Source organism: Ostrinia furnacalis, unplaced genomic scaffold, assembly GCF_004193835.3.
Source record: "Ostrinia furnacalis isolate ACB-3 unplaced genomic scaffold, ASM419383v2 OfSCF3546, whole genome shotgun sequence".
Taxonomy (NCBI): Eukaryota; Metazoa; Arthropoda; class Insecta; order Lepidoptera; family Crambidae; genus Ostrinia; species Ostrinia furnacalis.
Window position 1 is genome coordinate 300,201 of NW_021133785.1, and position 20,735 is coordinate 320,935.

General features: G+C 38.6%; 1 protein-coding gene across 1 annotated transcript; it reads left to right on the forward strand.

Annotated features, from left to right (window-relative positions):
- The first annotated feature begins 914 nt into the window (after window positions 1-914).
- LOC114357932 (adenylate cyclase type 10) lies at window positions 915-19,655 on the forward strand. Its single transcript, XM_028311743.1, has 36 exons — window positions 915-925; window positions 1,625-1,873; window positions 2,390-2,544; window positions 3,033-3,308; window positions 5,469-5,689; window positions 5,963-6,032; window positions 6,303-6,522; window positions 6,610-6,803; window positions 7,190-7,263; window positions 7,365-7,522; window positions 7,690-7,840; window positions 9,295-9,396; window positions 9,470-9,567; window positions 9,814-9,964; window positions 10,037-10,175; window positions 10,446-10,575; window positions 11,018-11,228; window positions 11,807-11,945; window positions 12,124-12,264; window positions 12,340-12,486; window positions 12,600-12,703; window positions 12,793-12,900; window positions 12,974-13,102; window positions 13,208-13,271; window positions 13,400-13,546; window positions 13,725-13,837; window positions 13,922-14,094; window positions 14,170-14,326; window positions 14,415-14,549; window positions 14,769-14,890; window positions 14,988-15,187; window positions 15,485-15,650; window positions 15,977-16,124; window positions 16,905-17,011; window positions 18,511-18,649; window positions 19,477-19,655. The coding sequence occupies exons 1-36, from the start codon at window positions 915-917 to the stop codon at window positions 19,624-19,626; spliced, it is 5,199 nt and encodes a 1,732-aa protein (XP_028167544.1). The 3' UTR covers window positions 19,627-19,655.
- Window positions 19,656-20,735: the final 1,080 nt, after the last annotated feature.

A 20,735-nucleotide genomic window follows, 5' to 3' on the forward strand; every position in this document is an offset into this window, starting at 1 on the left:
ATAAAAAATTCAAGTTTGAATTCGATTAAAAAAAAACTAATGGTGATAATGGATTGCCAATGATCTTAAAAATATCTCTACCTTCTCTTCTTTCCAATGATATATCACACGTAGTAATTAGATATTGAAATTTATTAAAAATTTAAAGTTTATGGAAGAAAATGGAGTAATAATACGAAAATATCCATACAAAGTTTCTTCAAACATCTCATATTATCTGCTATACTACTTTTTATAACTATTTTTGTGTGCTTTTTGAAAAATGAATTTAAAAATAATAATCACATTATGAAGAAAAGAGTTTAAAAAAATTCAAAATCATCTTTGTATGGATAATTTTTGTATTATTACTCCATTTTCTTCCATAAACTTTGAATTTTTGACAAATTTCATTATATAATTACAACGTGTGATATATCATTGGAAAGAAGAGAAGCTAGAGATATTTTTAAGATCATTGGCAATCCATTATCACCATTAATTTTTGTTTCAATCGAATTCGAAGTAGAATTTTTTATCGTGGTTTGTACTTTTGTTAGACTTTGGCGGCTCGTAACTGGATATTCAATCATTATCTGGATCAGAAATTTATTTTATTTGAATAAAGACATATTCGATATTAATATCAAATAAAAAAAAACTGTTGAAATCACGCGAGAAAAAAAATTGAAGCAGTTTTTAGGTCAAATTTCGGAAAAATCTGAAAAAAGTATAAAAATTGACATATCTCCTAAACTATAAAACTTTAGTCATTGAAAGTAAGGTTCAATAATTAGCAAATGACCTCCTCTATACGCGTATTAGCTATGGCGGGTTCAGTTCCAGTCACCCTGTATATAAAAACATCTTAGAAGTTATAATTATAATTGAATAACTTCGTAAGTTTTTTGGCGGTGTGCCTACAGAAACACGGAATGTCTGAAGGGTTAGCTATTCTTTCCTTCTAGCAAGAGTTCGATTGCTCTTGCAATATTGTGTCAACAATAGGAATAGTGGAATAAGCCATTTCGAGTTTGTGTACTACTCAGACAGATCTTGCCCAGGATCTCCCTTTCATCTCGCTTAATGAAAACTGACCAGGCGGAAGGTGGAAGTGAGCTTAGGTAGGATAAGTAGCTTAGGTGATAGCTGGCCAGGCTCTACCACTAACAATTTCGAGAAGAAAATTTTGTGCCCACCCCTTCTTCAGGTGGTCTTACCACTAGACCACAGAGGCGGTTCTAAAATAATACATACTTACTGCATTCGTTTAAACTGACCTATAAAAAATATTACAAGCATCACTGTCACCAGACTCACCAGTTGAGTCAAACTGATGCTTGCTGAAAGCTGTGCTAATTTTAATCTCATTCATTCGGTACTCTATCAGATAATTAAAATGTTACCAAGCTCCAGCAAAGAACGATTTAGGGATTCTCATTTATGGCATGGAAACAGTAAGTTCCTTCATGCACTTAGTTTAAAGGATTAGTTGTTGAAGACCCGGATTCGATTCTTGGTGAATATCCTCTGTTTTCTGAATGAACGCTAAAGCAAGACGCTGTAGTCTTCATTCGAGCAAGATAGCCTGTAGATGTAAGACCGTAGTATGAAATGGAAGTTAGACACAAAACAGTTGAAGCAGACTTGAGAGATTCCGTGGAATACCATCGAAAACCATAGTGATATTGACACATCATCATGTTAAGGGTCCGCTTCATTTTTATCATAATTCAGATTTAGGTCCATCCAGACAAAGCGTGGAGAGCAGCGATGAGTACCTCTTGGCCATGAAAAGGGTTCAACACCAGGCCCAAAACAAGAACACCGTTCCTGTGGAAATAATGTCGCCTCGAGATCGCCATAGGCAGAAGGTGGCTCAGAAACAGGGGGTGTTAGTATATTTTTGTCTTCTCTATTTTATAGAGGTCCTTAGCCGTAGCAGGAGTAGGTATAATTTAAGAGGGGAATAGTGGTAAAACCCGGTCTGTGAGCACGTAGAATTTTGTCCAATGACCCCAAGCTACCCATCCTTATCGCTCGCGCGTACCTAATCATAATATTGCTGTCGCGACTGTGCGACGGGCGCCCGCAGTGAGTGCGAAATTGGACAAAATTCTACGTGCTCACAGACCAGTCTATAGATGTAACTGAAAGTTTTAAAGAATGGTTTAACAAAAATAACGAACCCTAGGCTCAACATTCAGTCGTAGTAGAACTAAGCTTCAATTTATCGCAACGAAAAGTCCTACCTGTATTCTTTCGTTTAGAATCTAGCGCCGTTGTCCACTGCTGGACAAAAGGCTCCCAATTTGAGGATTTCCACAAAGACCACCCCTGTACAGGATTTGGCTGTGCTGTGTGACGTTGAATATCTTTACGTAGCCGAAATCTAACAAAATAACGATAGGTTGGACGGACTGGTGGCTGGCAGTTGGAGCAGCGTCCAGCAGGCCACTCGCATCAGCATCGTCGCCTCCATGGTGCCCGACGAGATAATCTGGAAGCACTCGGACCTCTCCGTGAGGAGTTACGAGACTGCGCTCATGTTTATTGATATTTCTGGTGGGTACAGTAAATTGTAAAAAGTAAGTAGGCACACATTTTTCAAATTCGAGATATTTATTTGTGGTTATATAGTGCTGCTAATCGCCTTAGTAGAAGTAGAACAGTCAACCGCCGTAAGTGAGAGACAGAGTCCGAGAACGGTTATAATAACCGCGCCCTGTATAAATTGTGAACAGAGTTCAAATCTCAGTCGATGAAATCTAAATTTCTGAAAATTATCGGTTCGGATTTTCTTATAGGCCTTGATCGTAATAAAACCGCACTAGAATCGCAAGATGTTCAATCGTCTGATACCAAAAAATACCTAGCGTAGTGGCGCCACCATCACCTTGAACGCAAAGGAGTTCCGGGTTCGATTCCCAGTTATGTATGTGTACCTATCAATTCCTATTTTGTCAGAGGGTAGCACAAAAACACAATTTGTTCGTTCTTTAGCTTACTACTAACTTCAGTAGGTCAATTTGATGGTATTTCCCATATTGAAGGCTTCACGGACCTCTGCGAGAGTTACACGAAGCCAGGTCGTGGTGGGCCTTCGCGTCTGACCCAGGTCCTAAACTCGTACATCGGGGCCATGGTCCAAGAAATCCTCATGCATAACGGAGACGTGCTGAAGTTCTCTGGAGACGCCTTCCTGTCGATGTGGAAGAAGACGCCGAGGCTTAGCATGCAGGATGTCGTTCATACTGCTATAGACTGCGGCCTCATCATCCAGAAGAACTATGGGACCTTCGTGACAGATGTTGGGGTTGTGCTGAAGGGTTAGTTTGCTTATTTTTTATAAAAATAAACGTACCAACACCGTAGGCTTTAAGGCTCAGGTTCGATTCCCGGTTGACTGAAGAAATCCTTGTTTCTAAATGGATGACGCGCTTTCTTATCGCTATAATTGTCTCCTTTCTCTGTGCGCAGTGAAATGCTTCTATTCCTAATTAAGTAATCCCTTTCCATCCCATTTTTCGAGGTAAAATCCAACTAACTATTTAGGTATGTCATGGATTCATACTAGTACTTAACGCAAGTAGGTAGAAGCAGGGCCGCGCCGACCGCCGCCAGCGCCTGTGTGCGGAACCTATGAAGCGCCTCTTTTCTAATGAATCGTCATAAAAAAACGAATTTAAATTTTTAACGAATATTTTAATTGATAATTTTAACTAAAATAAATGTTCTCCAGTTTTACAGTACTTAGATAATATTATCATAAATGTGTTATAACTGGAAACCACTTAGGAATTAGGATACTAAATAGGTAAATCCCGTTCGTTCTGCTTGCCAATTACTACGAAAAGGAAAACTCGAACTAAATTTTTACATACTTAATACAAAGAATTGTATACTTAAATATTAATAACAAGGAAGCTGACTTTTTTCTAATCATAATAATACTAATATATATGACTATTACGTACCTACCTATGCTATGTTTAAACAGCAAGACTAACATTTGCAAGAATATTTTAATCATACTTAAAATATAATACAGGGTTTGGCGGAAGGTTAGACAAACTTCGTGGGTGTATAGGTAAGGTCATTTTAAGAATACTAGTTCGCCCATTTGACCCTAAGTGGTAATTTTTTTTTAATTGATATTTTTGTTTTCCTTTAATTTTTTCCGAAATTTGACCTAAAAACTGCTTTTTTTTTCTCGCTTGTTTTCAATCGCTTTTATTATTTTAATATCGAACATGTCTTTAGTCAAGTAAAATACATTTCAGATCCAGATAATGATTGGATAGCTAGTTACGAGCCGCCAAAGTTTAACAAAAGTAAAAACCACGATAAAAAATTCAACTTGGAATTCTATTTAAAAAAAAATAATAATCGGGACATCCTAACATGGTGTCCCGATTAAAACTGAGCGGGCGCCCTTTTATCACACTTTTTTCTTTTATTTTAATACTTTTATGTTTTTGCTGTGTGTTTAATAGTCTTTTTCTACCTTAGCTTAAAAGCTGGAAAATTTAAGATCAGCTACGGGATATTAATTATTATTATTTTGATATTTTGTATGGAAAAATTACATTGTTTTGCGTAGGCAAATACTTATCTAATTTGATTGCAATCAATTCAATCATTATCTGGATCTGAAAATTTTATTTGACTAAAGACATATTCGATATTAATATCAAATAAAAAATGCGGTTGAAAACATGCAAGAAAAAACATTGAAACAGGTTTTAGGTCATATTTTGGAAAAAAATAAATATAAACAAAAACATCAATTAATAAAAAAGTAGGTCACTTAGGGTAAAATGGGCGAACTTGTATTCTTAAAATGACCTTACCTATACACCCACGAAGTTTGTCTAACCTTCCGCCAAACACCCTGTATACTGTGGTTTTGACTTGGCTATCTCTTTCGTTAAAATCCCCGTGGCGGGGAATCCCCGGGACCCCATCCCGCTTGTGTCGCAACTCGCACGCATCGCATCGGGTTGCGTTCATAAACTCACTCATAGTCATAAAAATTTTGTATTACAAACTCGGCGCCTCTACGGTTCAAAATAACTATACTTTATTTGAGGTTCAAAAGAACTGCCGCCGTTTTACGTTGAGCTCGTAAGTAATGTAAACTAAAACCCTAAGCGCTTAGGTTTTATTAATCTAAGCCTAAGCGTAAAAATGAAACCATAAACTTGAATCATAATAAACATAATAATATGAATATTGAGAGACTTGTTTAATAAGCATAATATTTGTTTTGTTGTGTACAAGGCTTATGTTGCGCATACTGTACCTACTTACTTATCGATACTCCATTTAAAAAAAAAATAGGTGGCAGTAGCGGCGCGGCGCCCCTATTGTCTTGGCGCCTGTGTGCGCCGCACACATCGCACACAGGGGCGGCGCGGCCCTGGGTAGAAGAAACTAAACTAATTTACTTGGAATGTTATTGGAAACCTTCATTTGTTCCTCTCCAGTAAAAGTAGCGATATCGGCCGGCCTGTCCCACTTTTCAATCATCGGCGGCGGGAACACGTCCCAGTCCCACTACGTGATCGTGGGCCCGCCAGTGTGGGACGTCAAGATGGCGGAGTACATGAGCACGGCTGGTGACGTCCTCACCTCTGCCAGTGCTTGGATTTACGTGAACGAGGCGGAATACTGCACTCAGCCGTGCGGAGATGGAAGGCATACGAAGGCATGGATTTAACATTTAATTTGGATAGAAAAGATCTTAAGCTTGGACACTGCTTTTGTTGTCTGACGGAAGGCCAGTTACAGTTTCTAGTTCAAACACTTCAAACCCCTTGGCCCACAAACAATATTAAGTAGGTACGAGTACTTGTGAACTAGGGTAACAGTAGGTTTAGTAGTTTTGGGTACAACTTAACTAATGCGATAGTTACATTATTATGTAGACCGGAGAGATAATTCTATCCGTGGTCTTCTGAAAATTATTTTAAATTTTAAGGTGCTTGGCGTTGGCGCTACATGGAAAAGAGTTGAAAATCTTAATTACACGCTGGGAGCAACTCAAAGACGTAGGTTTTCTGAGCTATTTTAGTAAGAATAAACTAGTTTCCGTATTTTTTTACTGCAATACATTTTCGATTCACAGCCGAAGCGTTAAAATCACCACAGTTCCTCGCGAATAGTCCAAGGTTCGACGAGGGAAATGTTTCCGAAATAAATTTTCGTGAATTTTCACGTAAGTTTTTGCGTTTTGTATTAGCTTGACGTGCTATCGTCTGTACCTTACTTACCTTTTTGCAAAGCGCATTAAACTATTCATCAATGGTCAATTTTCGTAGTCCGTCCAGCTGTAATATCAGCCCTACGAAGCTCGTGGTGGCCTGCCCTTAGAAGCTTCATGGTGACGCCAGTACTAAGGGCGGTGGATAACGACGAGCCCATGGACTTCCTCACCGAGGTCCGAAGAGTGGTGGTACTCTGCATCAATATCATCACGAGGACAGTGACCGAGGATGTGCTGATAGAGGTCGTGGATAGGGCCTATAAGTCTGTCTGCAGGTATACCTAATATAATCTACCTAGTTAGGTAAGTAGATGTCTTATTTTCATTTATAATAAACCAAAACATTTTATCATCACACCCAGCGTGACGTCAGCTTCGGGTGGACTCGTGAACAAAGTCTCCATGTTCGACAAGGACATGATGTTCCTCGTAGTCTTCGGGCTACGAGGTCTCAAGCAGGAAGACGAGGCGGAAAAAGCCCTGCAGTGTGCTCATCAGCTGAAAGAGAAACTGGCTGAGGAGAATATCATCAGCATTTCCATTGGAGTCACTTCGGGTTAGTTGTGGAGGGTTTCTAATACTAGACAAGACAGGAGATGCACTGGTGGGAACGAAAGGTGGGAATAGTCCCGTGACCCGTACTAGACAGGATTACTTTTGCCTTGCGTTAACGTTTGTAGAAACGCTATGAGAAAGATTCAAAATTCTTATTGTAACGTTTGCATGATTATTTACTTGTCTATGGAAACGGATATAATATGGGGAAATAAAAGCTCCCGTCACAGATAGTGTAAAGGAGACACCTTTACTTTTAGAAGAGGAAGTGAAATACCAAACATAATGTGATTACTGACTAAATTAGTCAGTAATCACATTATGTTCGGTATGTATTAGTATAGTATAGTATGTATGTATAGTCTTTTTCCCTTTCTTTTTTTATAGGCACTACTTATTGTGGTGTAGTTGGACACGATCTCCGTCGAGAATACACGGTCATAGGGCCTGCGGTAAATAAGGTACTTACATCCACAATATTTCATAATTATCATAACTATTATTAAAACATGAGGATATAGACCTATTGTCTACACAAGATAACCTTTTGTTATAAATGCAGGCAGCTCGGTTAATGATGGCGTATCCCATGGTAGTCACTTGCGATAAGGAAACTTTCCTGAGAAGCAAACTTGATCAAGAACATTTTAAGATAATGGAACCCAAAGCATTGAAAGGCATCACTAAGGCTGGACCCATTTATGAATTTAATAAAAATGGGTTAGTAATTATTGATGCTCTATTAGAACAAAGAAAGCTCGTAGACCTGATGATATACTATCATTCCTGAGATTTTTCCCTCCAATTTAAGGCTCATTATAACTCGGCGAAGATTATGTATATGAGCCTTGAACGACTGAACAAACTCATTAATTCCTTTTCCAAAGGTGGTCAGACCGTCCAGGAGATTACAGACATCCCATTCTAGGCAGAAATGAAGAGTTGCGCAAATATAAATCGATTCTTTGCAACGCTATCAATGAACATAAGCAAAAGTTCACAAGATATAGGGATCACAAGTTTGGTTTTGCTATTATTGTAAGTATAGGTGTACCAGAATCTCATGGCAAACAAAAATATTGGAAAAGTGTGTTTTTCATATGGCAATTGTCTATGGTTTAATTGTCACCTGTCAAAGAAAATTATGAAATCTGTCAGCCGCTGCAAAATTTTTGTAATCTCTTCTTGACTATTTGTTATTTTTGTGAAAAAGTCGAAAAAGTTCAATTAAGGCATATTGTTTTCAATGTGAATTGTAAAATAAGGCATAATTCAAAGTCGATCTTTGATTCTAAAGCGCGTCGTCGAGTTGACACTGTTGACAGTAAGTTGGACTGAAATGTTTTGATACATTTAGTTTATTACCCAACTGTGTCAGAAGGAGGGTTGTGTTTTTTTATATTATTCTTACTTAATAGCTGCTTTATCGGGGTTTTCAGGTATATCTCACAAATTGGTGCAGATGTTATGACCATGTAAAGAAAATTGAAAATTATTTCATAAAGCAAGATTGAATAATGGAGAAGTTTCCAATTTTTTTCTTTGAAATAAACTTGAAATAAATATAAGTAGAACTAATAATAATTGTGAAATAATCATGAAAATATCTCTACAAATAAATAAGTTACAGGGCCCTAAAGTTGCGCATAACTATTCACGCCATTTTGATCGGTGTATTCACACAGTCATTCGGAGTACTAACAGTAAATCACCCCTGATCCAGCCAGTTCATTTTTTTTTTTAATCTAGCAGTTTTTAATTTTTCAGCTAGGGTCACTCAAGATTCTTTCTTAGTAAAATTTTGTAACCTTTCTTTTAAATAACCCAGACCTGGCCATATACAAAAAGAACGGCACCGCCTATGTTTCAGTTCCACGCGAAAATATGGTAGGTAATTTAAATAATTAATTTCTTAGACATTTCTTTTCTCACAGACGATTTATTTAATTTCCAAGACATTTTCCTATGTTAAAAACGATGTATAACAACATTCTTCATACACCCTACCTAAAATGTATATTCGTTCTTCATGTTCATTAATATTAGTATAAAAGTAAAAAATTAAACAGTATCAAGATCGTTTATTCCAATTTCCCCAGTATTGCTCTCAACAAAGTTTATTTTCCCTATTTGCCATGAGATTCTGGTACACCTATAGTATTAATTTTTAATGGTATCATAGTACTTATACAGGGTGTTAGGTAAATGGGTATATGAGCCGACCCTAGCCCATGTTAACATAGGCATATAAATGGTATGGTGAAGTCAGAAATTTGATATCATGATTTTAATTTTTCTAATTTTCATACAAAAACAATTTTACAAAATCCGATTTCTATGAAAATTAAAATAGTTAAAATGAAGATATCAATTTTCTGACTTCACCATACCATTTATATGACCATGTTAACATGGGCTAGTGTCGGCTCATATACCCATTTACCTAACACCCTGTATAATAGACAGTCTCATTAAGGATTTTTATCAACCAGGGCCCAACATTAGTAGGCAAAACGCGTTTATTAGAAGAATGCATCAATATAACACCAAGTTATGTGCACGCAGACATGTTTTCGTTAACAGAAAAGGACGAGGTAAAATAATTCATCATCATCGACATCATACTTTTATTGTCAGTAATAAATAATATTATTATTGTTCCTTTAGAAACCTTTTACAATATTCCGAAAGATATTGTCCAGAGCTTTCATTGCTACTGATGGGCGAAAAGCAAGGGAAAGTTGTGAAAACCTTATAAGATACAGGTAAAAAATAATGATCTTTATAAAAGCCACGAGAATTACCTAATGGTAGAAAATTGGGTAAGTGGACCTTAAAAAGTATCGCTTGATTGTGATAATGACAATAGTTAAGTAAATTAATTTAGGTACCCAGTTACCCACTTAGCTAATAGGGTACGAGCGTGAAATACCACGTGACTTAGCGTATTTTCTACTATACATGCGAAAAAAAAAGTGGAAAATGGCTAAACTATTTTTAAACTTTTTCAGTATCGATTTGGATGGATTAACGCCTGTTCAGATATTCGCGTTGAATGAAATATTCGACAGCAGATTTCCTCTTCCCGAGAAGTTTGATTATACGGGAGACATCTTGTGCAACTTCAGCGTCAAAAATATTCTGCAAGAAATCTTTAAAAAAGTTCGTATCAATTTTATTTGATATTTAAGTAGCGACTCCATCGACCAAAATAACAAAGTTACCATTTAACAGAATTTCGTGAGACTTTGGGTGGCGGCTATAAAAAAAGCTCAGCACATCGACGATCAATCTTGGCGGATGATATTGATCCTATTAGAGATAAAGACTTTTTTTGTTCTTTTCACCATCACTGACGAGGATAAGCTTTCGCGTATGTATTAAACTTCATCATTTTATAATCATCAGGTCATTTAGTCTCCACTGGCTTCTTACGTGGATCCTCTCAATTTACCAGAGGCAAAAGGGAGAATTTTGTCTATACTCCCTATGCCAGCCAAACGGGTTGGGAAGGCCTGATGTTCGCCTATACATTTCACCTTTATTCTTCTTTTTCAACAACATTTAATACGGGAAGAGTGGAAGTTAATTAAAATTGTCTACTAATTATTTACGTTAAGTATAAAATCAAGTCTGTTCTCAGTGGTGGCTCGTAAGTGCTTGGACAACTACATGATAGAAAAGGTTTATCTGACGGGGATCGACCGCTGGTACCATGCCTCGTTGGCGTGCCAATTACTGGACGTGCAGGCCATACCGGCAGACTTGGAGAAGTAAGCACCTTTTTTCTGGTCAGTAATATAGGTAGATAAGTAGATAGATTAATTACACACTTCATAAGCAATATTTGGCCAGGCTGGACTTTTAGAGATGAGTAAGTGATATGAATGGTATATAAAGATAGGAACCTAAACCGGAGAGATTTAATAACACGCACTTTGAAGTTGTTTACTGCCACTCATGTATATTAATTATTAACGTGCCTATCATACCATACTATAGCACATCATTAGTAAAATAGGTACCATTAGGTGTTAAGGAGGACGCAGAGTCAATCATTACATTTACAAGCTTATTTTCCAAGTAGGCACTTACTCAAGTACCTAATTAAATAATTACCTAAATAGGTATTTAACTTAAGTTAATCTTTATTGTAAACATTTTTCTTGCGTGGGAATAAATTAGGTACTGAGGTTACCAATAAATATCATGCAGAGTGATCGAGAGTGCCAGCGGTGGTATGCCTGGTTGGATCCAGAACTTCGTCATCTCCCTAGTCCAACGAGGGGTTCTATCCGTGGTCACCGTGCCTCGGGAGGAGGCCTTGGAGTCTGGGGCTGTGATGCCGTCACCAGCTCTCCTGCAGATACCCGGCCATGAAATGAGTAACGCTGGTCTTGAGCCGAGACGGCAAAGTTATCAGGTGGTTTTCCCCTTTTTCCGCAGGTTTTTTTTTATATTTGTACCTTTATACAGTTGAAGCAACAACTATGGAGTCTAGAAAGCTCAAAGCTCAAAGGTAGCTAGCTTACATAGGTTTATTATCTACCGAAAGCTAAAAACTTGCTCTAACGCGATTACAACGCGGCGCAAGCTAGCGTAACGTTTCTATCCAATTTGACGCTCCACGCCACGCCTTGCTTCTGGGCTAGACCTCTAAAGCACAATCTAACTAAAGGCTGTCAATTTGTTCAGAAATAAAGTTGCGCACTCATCAATGAGGGCTATCGTTTTTATACTTAACAGTTGGCACCCCTGGCGATTGACAGGACCTTACTCTACAGTGGCGCCATCTTGATGAGTGCAAATATGATAGTCCTCCTACCACTTTAGCCCTCACAAGTTGGCGCCACTGTCTTCGCTATTAGCAAGTGACAGGATACTCTACAGTGGCGCTAACTGGTGAGCGCTAAAACGATAGCCCTCATTTACGTGTGCCACAGTTGTAGTAAAATGAAGTACCTATGTACCCAAGTACATTACATCTTTCTACTCCTCCCTCAGAGCATTTACAGCGTAGTAAGTGTGAGCATGTTGAGCAAGCAGGAGAGCCAGTTCGCTCTTCACTCCGACGTCGTGCAGATGGCTGTACTGTCCGAGGGGTACAGTTTCGACGACATGACTGCTGATATGACGATGGACGGTAACTGAATCCAACTATCTAGCTAGATATAGGGTTAAAGACAGTAACTTCTTGGCCCTGAATCAGTTCAGTAAGTAGTCAAACTTTCCCAATATCCCGTAATTCCTCATAGACATAAAAAATAATTAAGTTTCTAAGATGGCGACGACAATACGTACTACTTTTATTTTGTTTCCAGCTGTGATCTTGAAAACGTATGATTCTTTGACACCTTTTGAGAAGATGATATTGAAATGCGGATCAGTGCTGGGTGACGTATTCTCCAGACGAATGCTTCTGCATTTATTGCAGAGCGATTCTCCGAGAAAAGTAGCTAAAGGTATTTTTTCATTGTGTTCAATACAAATTGAGAAACCTTTGCATAAAATATGAATCTGCACCATTTCTTCTTTAGCTGTAGTCAAGCTGTTCCTTATCCGTGTCCTGGAATGTGAGGGTGGGGACTTCACGCGTGATACATCATTCGTATTGATACACCCTGCGCCCGCGCTGCCGGCCGCCAAGCCGCCATATTGTGCTTGTTTGGGAATCAGACTGCCGCGTAAGTATAATTATGCCAGGAAGATGAATTTGCTATTTCTCCATAGCTTGCTGTTACGTATTACGCATAGGTGTTCGTTGGCTTTTCCTTTTCAAATTTTGATTATTTTTTAGCAAATTGCCGAGACCTGCCAATATACGCATTTTGCGGTTACATGAAGTTCAGGCATTCCTTATTCCGAACCACCACTTACGAGCTGCTCACTGAGAATCAGAAGGTAATTTTCTACAGGCATTGTGGAGCTAAAACAAAGGACGTTTTTTATTTATCCATTATTCTTTAAAATGTCGCTTTATCCTGATTCAGAGCGAAATGCATGCAAGAGCTTTGCTATACCTGGAGCGGTATACCAAGCGCTGCATATCGTGCGGCATGGGATGTTTCACCAAGTTATTGGGACAGAGATGTGACGATGTTAGTGTTCCTCATATTTTTTAGGCTATCCTCCTCTTTCACGGTGGTAATTTATATTTTTTTCTCATATCAGGGTCTTGTGCCTGAAAGTCAAGACGTGAAGCGCACGAAGCAACAAATAAGATCTCTGAGTGCCGAAACCAGAGTGCCTGGTGAAGAAGAACCGGTCTCACCGTTTGTTCAACATGTACCCGAGATGGTGGTATGTCAATGTCACATTTACTTGTTAAATCGTGAATGGTATCTGCTGTATAGGATAAAAGGACTTTGCAATGGCTGCGATTCTTCACGGATTTTTTGTTCTCAGATGAACGGCAGCATGAGTATTCCTCCTGAAATTGTCTCAAGTTACGATTCCTTGGACTTAGAAGGTATTCGTCAGCATATTAAAAGCAATATCCAATACTCATGTTGTTTAAGTTTGGCGGTGGTGTGGTGGTCGCGTAACATCAGATGAAGTTCGCATGCTCTTATACAATAAATGTCTTCTGATTTTCAGAGAGAAGAAACCTCAGTCGCTCGCTTTTGATAAACCAAAAGCAAAAACATGTACGATCTTTTTCTTCTCTGGAGATAGCGTCATGTGAATGCCTGTCTATACTGCTGGCGGTTTACAACCAAATGCTAGACCATTGCCGAGGAGCAGGTAAAATATAGCACCCTTAAGATAATTCCTCTTTTTATAAAAAAATCAATTACAATATTAACATGAAAAAAAGAAGAGAACAGAGGTCCTGACTACTGAGATTCTCCCCTTGTTAAGTCTGCTGAATTTGTGTTCTTATGTCACCTAATCTACCCTCAATTGTTTCAATATTTTGCAGGAGAATACGAAAAGCTTTTTGAAGCGTACATGGAGTATGCCGACGTGAGCATTATGAACCTAAACATACCCCAAGCTGTACGATTACTGTTTGAAGTAGAAGCATTTGTGAAGGTACATGATCTAGTTTCCCACTTTTTACTGTTATATCGTAAAAAAATGCTTCAGGAATTATAACAGCGTTAATTTCTGATCCAGAGTGACAAGATCAACCACAATAAGTGCCAATCTGGTTGGATGAAAGACTTTCGCTTGGCCAGCGTGTACACTCTGCGAGGAATATGCATGCTTGAGTCTGGGGACCTGAACGAAGCCAGAAACCAGCTGTTCTATGCCATGAAGCTCTATTATGATCCTTTCCCAACTTCTAAGTAACACTATATCCAACATAACAATCTCTGCTCTTCTTAATATTTGGAATTATTATCGTCTTTTTGAATTTCCAGGCATTCAGTAAGGTGTCGCAATATGACAGCTTCGATCAGGCAAATCTTGGCCTTGTATGTTGCATCGAATCTCTATGTTGGCATTGAACGAGGAATTGTTGGCTATTTCTTTGACGATATCGCCAGAACCTATAACATTCTGTACAGATTGTTTTCCGTAAGATCAAACTCTATTATTACTGGAGAAATTTCATGCTTGGTTTGTTCTGATATTGGTTAGTTAAATGTTTTACTGCTCTGTTTAGGAAGCCAAAGAAATGGAAAGTGCAACGTTGGCCGCGAAGTTGTCGTTGAACTACGCTCTTCGGACTAACGCAAACTTTCGGGTCCTTTGCATCAGTTACGGCAATATGATTGCGACTTATCGTCAGACACAGAAGGTACGATTCAGTGACAAATCTATATCATAGCCTAACTCTTTCAAGGAATCGGTGGAATGCAATGCAAGTTTGTAGGCGCGGAGGCAAGTGCCGTAGTAAGCTTGCATCAGCGCCATCTGTTAAGAGATGAGTTCCACCTCGAGCGAATCGCGGCGAGTCGATAGGTGTCGCCATATCGTCAAACTATTAAAAAGATCATTGAGATTCCTGTCGTTTTAGTTCTCCATTTGCGTGAAACTAGAGAAGCGCGCCATGGAACTATGCCACCGCAAGAGGGGGCAGTTGGACGTGACCGAGGTCCACGCAGTTTGCTACCTCTACACCAGCATATTCCTATTTTAGTTAGTACAGTTTTCCTTTTATTATTTTTTTTTTAAGTTATATTTCCGAAATTAGGTTTTCGATCGGTCAAGTTTAAGAATACCGATTGAATTGCAGCGTAGAACACGGCAAGAAGGTGGAAAGCCTGGAGTTTGGGTTATCCGTGATGCACATGATGTCCAGCTTGACCGATCTGACCACGAGGCAGATGCTGATCCTATGGATGCTGAAGCTTCTGCTCTCAGACCTTCGCATACACGATATGGTCAGGATTATGCGGGAGTTCTTCTACATGAATGACCATTACGATTTGAGCTGTAAGACACAATGCTCTGTAAATATTTTAATCAGTTGTAGTAGTAGTACGTAGTACTTATTATTATTCTGTGGTAGTAGTGCGTGATGATGGTGTTGTATAGCGACATTTTTTCTGACTTTTTAAGTCGTAGCGTTTCTATTTTTGATGTCCCATCGAGGTCATTCAGTCAAGTAGGGCCTTTCTGCAATCCAAACACCAAGCATAGTTTCAAGCTTGTAACCGGTAGAGTTTAAATTCAGTGCTTCTCTTCAGTACAAAATGTTGACCAAATTTATTTACTTTCGCACTCCCTCAGCGGAAACCTGGTACTACTTCTACGCGATGGTAATAATGCTGGACACGGGCTACTGCGTGGAGTCATATGCCTCTTGCGAGCGTTTCTATATCAAGAAAGGAGACGCCATCCTCAGGTCTAAAACTCCAGAGGCTGCGTGGAACTTCTTCGTGTGCATGTGGCTAATGTAAGATAACATTATATTGCACAAAATAAGCTAAATAAGCTATTATTAGTATGGTTCCTCAATAACCGTGAAAGATAATAGCCACGATAGCCTAACGGTGAAGGGGTCGGACTGGCCAACTCAGATCCGAGGAACGTGGGTTCGAATCCCACCGCTTCTCGACTATTGTGGTGAGCCCACTCGTAACACAAGCATAATTAGTTTAACACGTGGGGCTAACGGGACTATTAGTAATTTGTGCAATACAAATTGCTAATAATAAAAAAAAAGTGAGGGTTTCGCGAGTCTTTATTTCGTTTATAAAATGTACCTAATATTTTGTACAGAACTATACGCGTTGGGACATGGGAGAGATCAATTCTATGGGAGGAAAAGATAAAACAACTCCTGTCTATGAAGTTTGAGAAGCACGAGTTCAACATCATGATCCTGGTGCGGTTGGTCGAAGGGCTGCTCATTACTTTGGTCAAGGAGGTCAGTTCAGTAGTAGCAAAATGCATAAATGCGTAAAGTCTGGTCGCCGATCACCCAGAATTTCGTCCATGACGAGGGGGTCATTGGACGAAATTCTACGTGATCGCCGACCGGACTATAGTTATAATTATATTATGATGCTGAACGAATCTGAAACATATTTTTTTCTTAGTTCGATGGCAATCCACAAATAGTGGATGGTGAGTAAAAAGTTCTTTAGAAAACAATAGAAATATGATCGTTGGTATTCTAAAACCCCATAATGAGGTTCGTACACATTTTCAAGTTGGAAAGAATCAGCAAATGAATGCAATGAATGAAGCAGTCTGGGCAATTATTTTGTGGCATTCAGAATTTCTGTGCCTTTTAAGTTGGTAATTTAATAGCCGAGGTATTTCAGGGTCCTTTACAGTCAACCCGTGTGAAAAAATTACTTCATTGACCATAAATTCTTGAGATGTAGGTCGAGAGCTCGAGGTTGATCGTAAAATAAGCTATTTTATGAATTTGAATCGCGCTATATTAGGGAGTTTGGATCAAGCGATATTGGAACCCTTTTTTAGCTATAAATGTAAAATAAAACATTTTATAATCTACGAAAGAGGTAAAGCAATTACCTATGGGCATGCTAGAGTTCTTTACAGCCTTTTTTCGGACGGGCAATAAGACATAATATTTGAAAAATGAAGGCTCCTACCTACGCCACAGGTCGCGGGTTCGATCCCCGCGCAATAGAAACCCGCCTCGAATATCATTTACATGCGTTGAAATTAATTGCAGATGGATAATAGAAACATAAAGAAGGTACTGCTTCTAGAGAAGACAGTGAAAGGGATATTTCAAGATATGAACGATACGTGCCGTCATACGCCCATGTACCGGCCAAGGTAGAAAAGTTTTAATAACATTGAAGGATATTAAGTACCTACGCTGGGGAGGCCTTTGTCAAGCAGTGGACGTCTTTTGGCTGAAACGAACGAACGAAGTACCAACGCTAGGCTAGGCCACGACGACTACAAGATAGGGCTAGCTAGTTTCACCACTTGCTGATAAAGTGCGATTAGTCTTATTTGGTTCTATTCCACAGACCTTGGATGGAGATATCTGGCAGTTAGGCCCTTTTCACATGTCCCGGTTGCCAGCTAACCGGCGCCGGGTACCCGGTGGTGAAGTGTATGGGCATGCCGGATGAATTACGCCGGTACATGTGAAAGCTACGTACCATGCTCATACACTTCACCACCGGGTACCCGGCGCCGGTTAGCCGGCAACCGGGACATGTGGAAAGGGCCTTAGGCTGGCCCTTGCTTTCGTATTTTAAAACCGATGAAGAATAAATCGATCGTTCTACTTTATTCGACATTTGGCTCATTTCAAAATACGGGACATAAGGGCCTTACCGGCCGACACCACTATTTACAAGTTTCAAAAGTAACTAAATCACTTTTTGGAACTATATCTCGTTTACTCAAACGTAACGGAATTCGATTGGATCATAATCGGCCAAGCTACATTACGTTTTACCGTTAAACCGTGGGTTTCATTACCTCTCGAATACTATACTCTCTCTTAAAACTGTAAACTACAAAATGGTGTAGCATTAACAGCGGATGCCGCCTACGACTAAGTGTGAGCAATTGTCAGTCCGGAACAATAAAGGATTTGCCACACTGAATGCGTTCTGCGATCTGCGGTCAGGTCAAAGTGAACGCACCCTGCATCATGTATAAACAACATTATTGTTCTCTGTACTTTTCGTATTGATGTGATTTGAGTGAGCGTGCGAGCACGAGGAAAGAACGCAAACAGCAATGCTGACAAATCTGTCAGGCAATCGCCTGGTCTGACAGATTCATCATCATCATTTCAGTCATAGGACGTCCACTGCTGAACATAGGCCTCCCCCAATGATTTCCACAATGGCCGGTTGGTGGCGGCCTGCATCCAGCGCCTTCCCGCTACCTTTATAAGGTCGTCGGTCCTCCTTGTGGGTGGACGTCCTACGCTGCGCTTTCCGGTACGTGGCCTCCACTCCAGAACCTTGCTGCCCCATCGGCCGCCAGTTCTGCGTACTATAAGTATGCCCTATCCATTGCCACTTCAGCTTGCTAATCCGTTGGGCTATGTCAGCGACTTTAGTTCGTTTACGGATCACCTCATTTCTGATTCGATCTCGTAAATAGTCTGACAGATTTGTTTTGCCCAAACTGCTGACCGTTGCCGCGTTGCCCTGATCGACAATGTTATTCATAAATGATGCGGGCTGCGTTCACTTTGACCTGACCGCAGAACCGCAGACCGCATCCAGTGTGGCAAATCCTTACTTGACTGATGATCCATTTCCCGTTTCCGTCATGTTTTTTTAAAACTTCTGACGTAATTTCAGGTATTTCTTGTTGCTTGCGTACTTCAACTACGTACAAGGCAAGAGGGTGCGCGGTTACAGCTACCTGAACAAAGCAATGGAACTGTCCAAACAGTACTCGCATGGAACGCTGCTGATATGGACCGAACATACTCGCAATGTGAGTGAATTCATTCAACCAAGTATGGTTTTCATACTTGAAGAGAATTTTGAATATTTGTGGGACCGTGGGACGACTTTGGAAGTCTCCGATACTTTGAAAGAATAACTGAACACCGACCTATCTTCTCATACCACTTGATCTTTGGCAAAGAAAGGATCAATGAAAAAAGACAAGAAATTGAGCTTATCCCTGTAAAGAGATTTCTTTCAGTGGACCAGCGAGACGATATAGAGATGTCTAAGACTGATACTAGTGTGTGCTAATTGGGCTACATTATAAAATAGTCTTGCTTAAAAAGTGATAACTCTGGAGTCATGCAGAGGTCGGAAGAACCAATAAAACGACTGTTAAAGAACATCCACAAGGCAACTGATAAATTGAGACAAGTGTCTAAAGTTCATACAATAACATGACTACAGTTACTTTTTATTCACAACTAACATAAATGCTTGTGATTTTCGCGCCTACACTCCCACTTCAATTGTGTGCGAGATTTAATCTGCAATAAGTGGGTTGACGGGCATTCGTCATACAGCTGACCCTACACGTTGATTTACTGGAGGTCAACACACGATTAATTACACTGTGGGATCAAATAATCGACCCTGTTTGATGTTAACGCTGCAATTTTTTATTCTATTAAAAAAGTAAAATTATTTCAATACGTAGATATGTGCGCAACTATGGGAAATGGCTGTTTGGGTCACAAAAAAAACCCAAGACAAATTAACCTACACCTTAAGATTTCCCCAATCTTAATTAAAAGTTATGTTTAAAGTCAATTTTTAAACCTTTAGTTACATTAATTGGACTTTTTCTTTCAGCATTGGAAGGGGGTGCTGAATCCGAAGCTAGAAGACTTCTGGGCCGATCACATTGAGGCAGACAATTTACTGGACTACAAGGATTTTGATCTACAAAAATCTAAAATAGTACCTTTCACCCTCCCTTTGCCTAGAGACTTGGAAAGATAGATTATAATTTAATATTTTAAGAAGAAAAGGTTTATGTTATTTTTTATTTTAAGTTTTCCAATAAAACAGTTAAAGTAATAAGCAAAATAATTTTATTTATTCAATAATAAATAAATTTGGTTCTTATTTACATTTACAAGCCATCGCAAATACCTAAGTAACCGTTTAATTTTAATTTAGTGGGATTTGCTGGTGTTGATCTAACATTGAGGACGTAGATAGGTATGCAATAAGAAATTATAGTAGAAGAGAGCTGAAAAACGATTGTTCTTTAAAAATGAATATTTCATTCAATGAATATTATGAAGTATCCGGTATAAATAAGACTTAATTCAACATAAGCTCAAGCTTGGCTTTAACCAAATCTATTTTTCATTACTATACTATACATATCAACAATATCATTGAATAACCACATAATCAACATACTTTTTACAAACAAATAAATTACACATTTTTAATGGAATGAAAATAGAAAAAAAATATCACAAAATACATCATTAAGCTTGAAATAATGAAGAATTAAATTGACGATAGTTTTTTTTAATATTAAATAAAATATTTACCATCAGCAAATATAGTACCAGAAAAATGCCTTCCATTTCCATTCTCAGAGCAATGTGAGTGAATGTTATTCTACAGTGATTTCCAAAACATTACTTCTATTTTCCATATTATGTACAATTTACAATCAGATCAGAAATCACAAGAATTACAAGCTATGTAATTACCTATATTATATGAATTTTCAATTGAAGAAATAATAATTTCAAATTATTTCATTATAATGGTAATCTAGTAATGTATTTCTATCATATAAGTCAACAAGAAGGGCCATAATTGTTATTTAAAATATAAAAATCAGTTATCACCTTTGGAAATCCATTTTTTCAAAACATTATGTACATTTTACTATAAAAAGTACATTTACTTCATCCTTTCTTACTCGTATCAACAAAGATAAATATACAAAAGAGTGATATGCTAGCTCTCACTCTCAACCTCCAAGTGTAATCAGAATTGCCCTATACATAACCTTGTAAACAAAGAAATATTGCAATTATAACAAGATCTTTATAACTAGCTATATTAAGGCTGGTTTTGGAGTC

Excerpts from the sequence above, each read along its gene's own strand:
- LOC114357932 (XM_028311743.1), top strand. Across the intron at positions 7,523-7,689 it reads TATGAATTTAATAAAAATGG|GTGGTCAGACCGTCCAGGAG; the intron begins GTTAGTAATTAT and ends CCTTTTCCAAAG. Across the intron at positions 7,841-9,294 it reads AGTTTGGTTTTGCTATTATT|GGCCCAACATTAGTAGGCAA; the intron begins GTAAGTATAGGT and ends TTTATCAACCAG.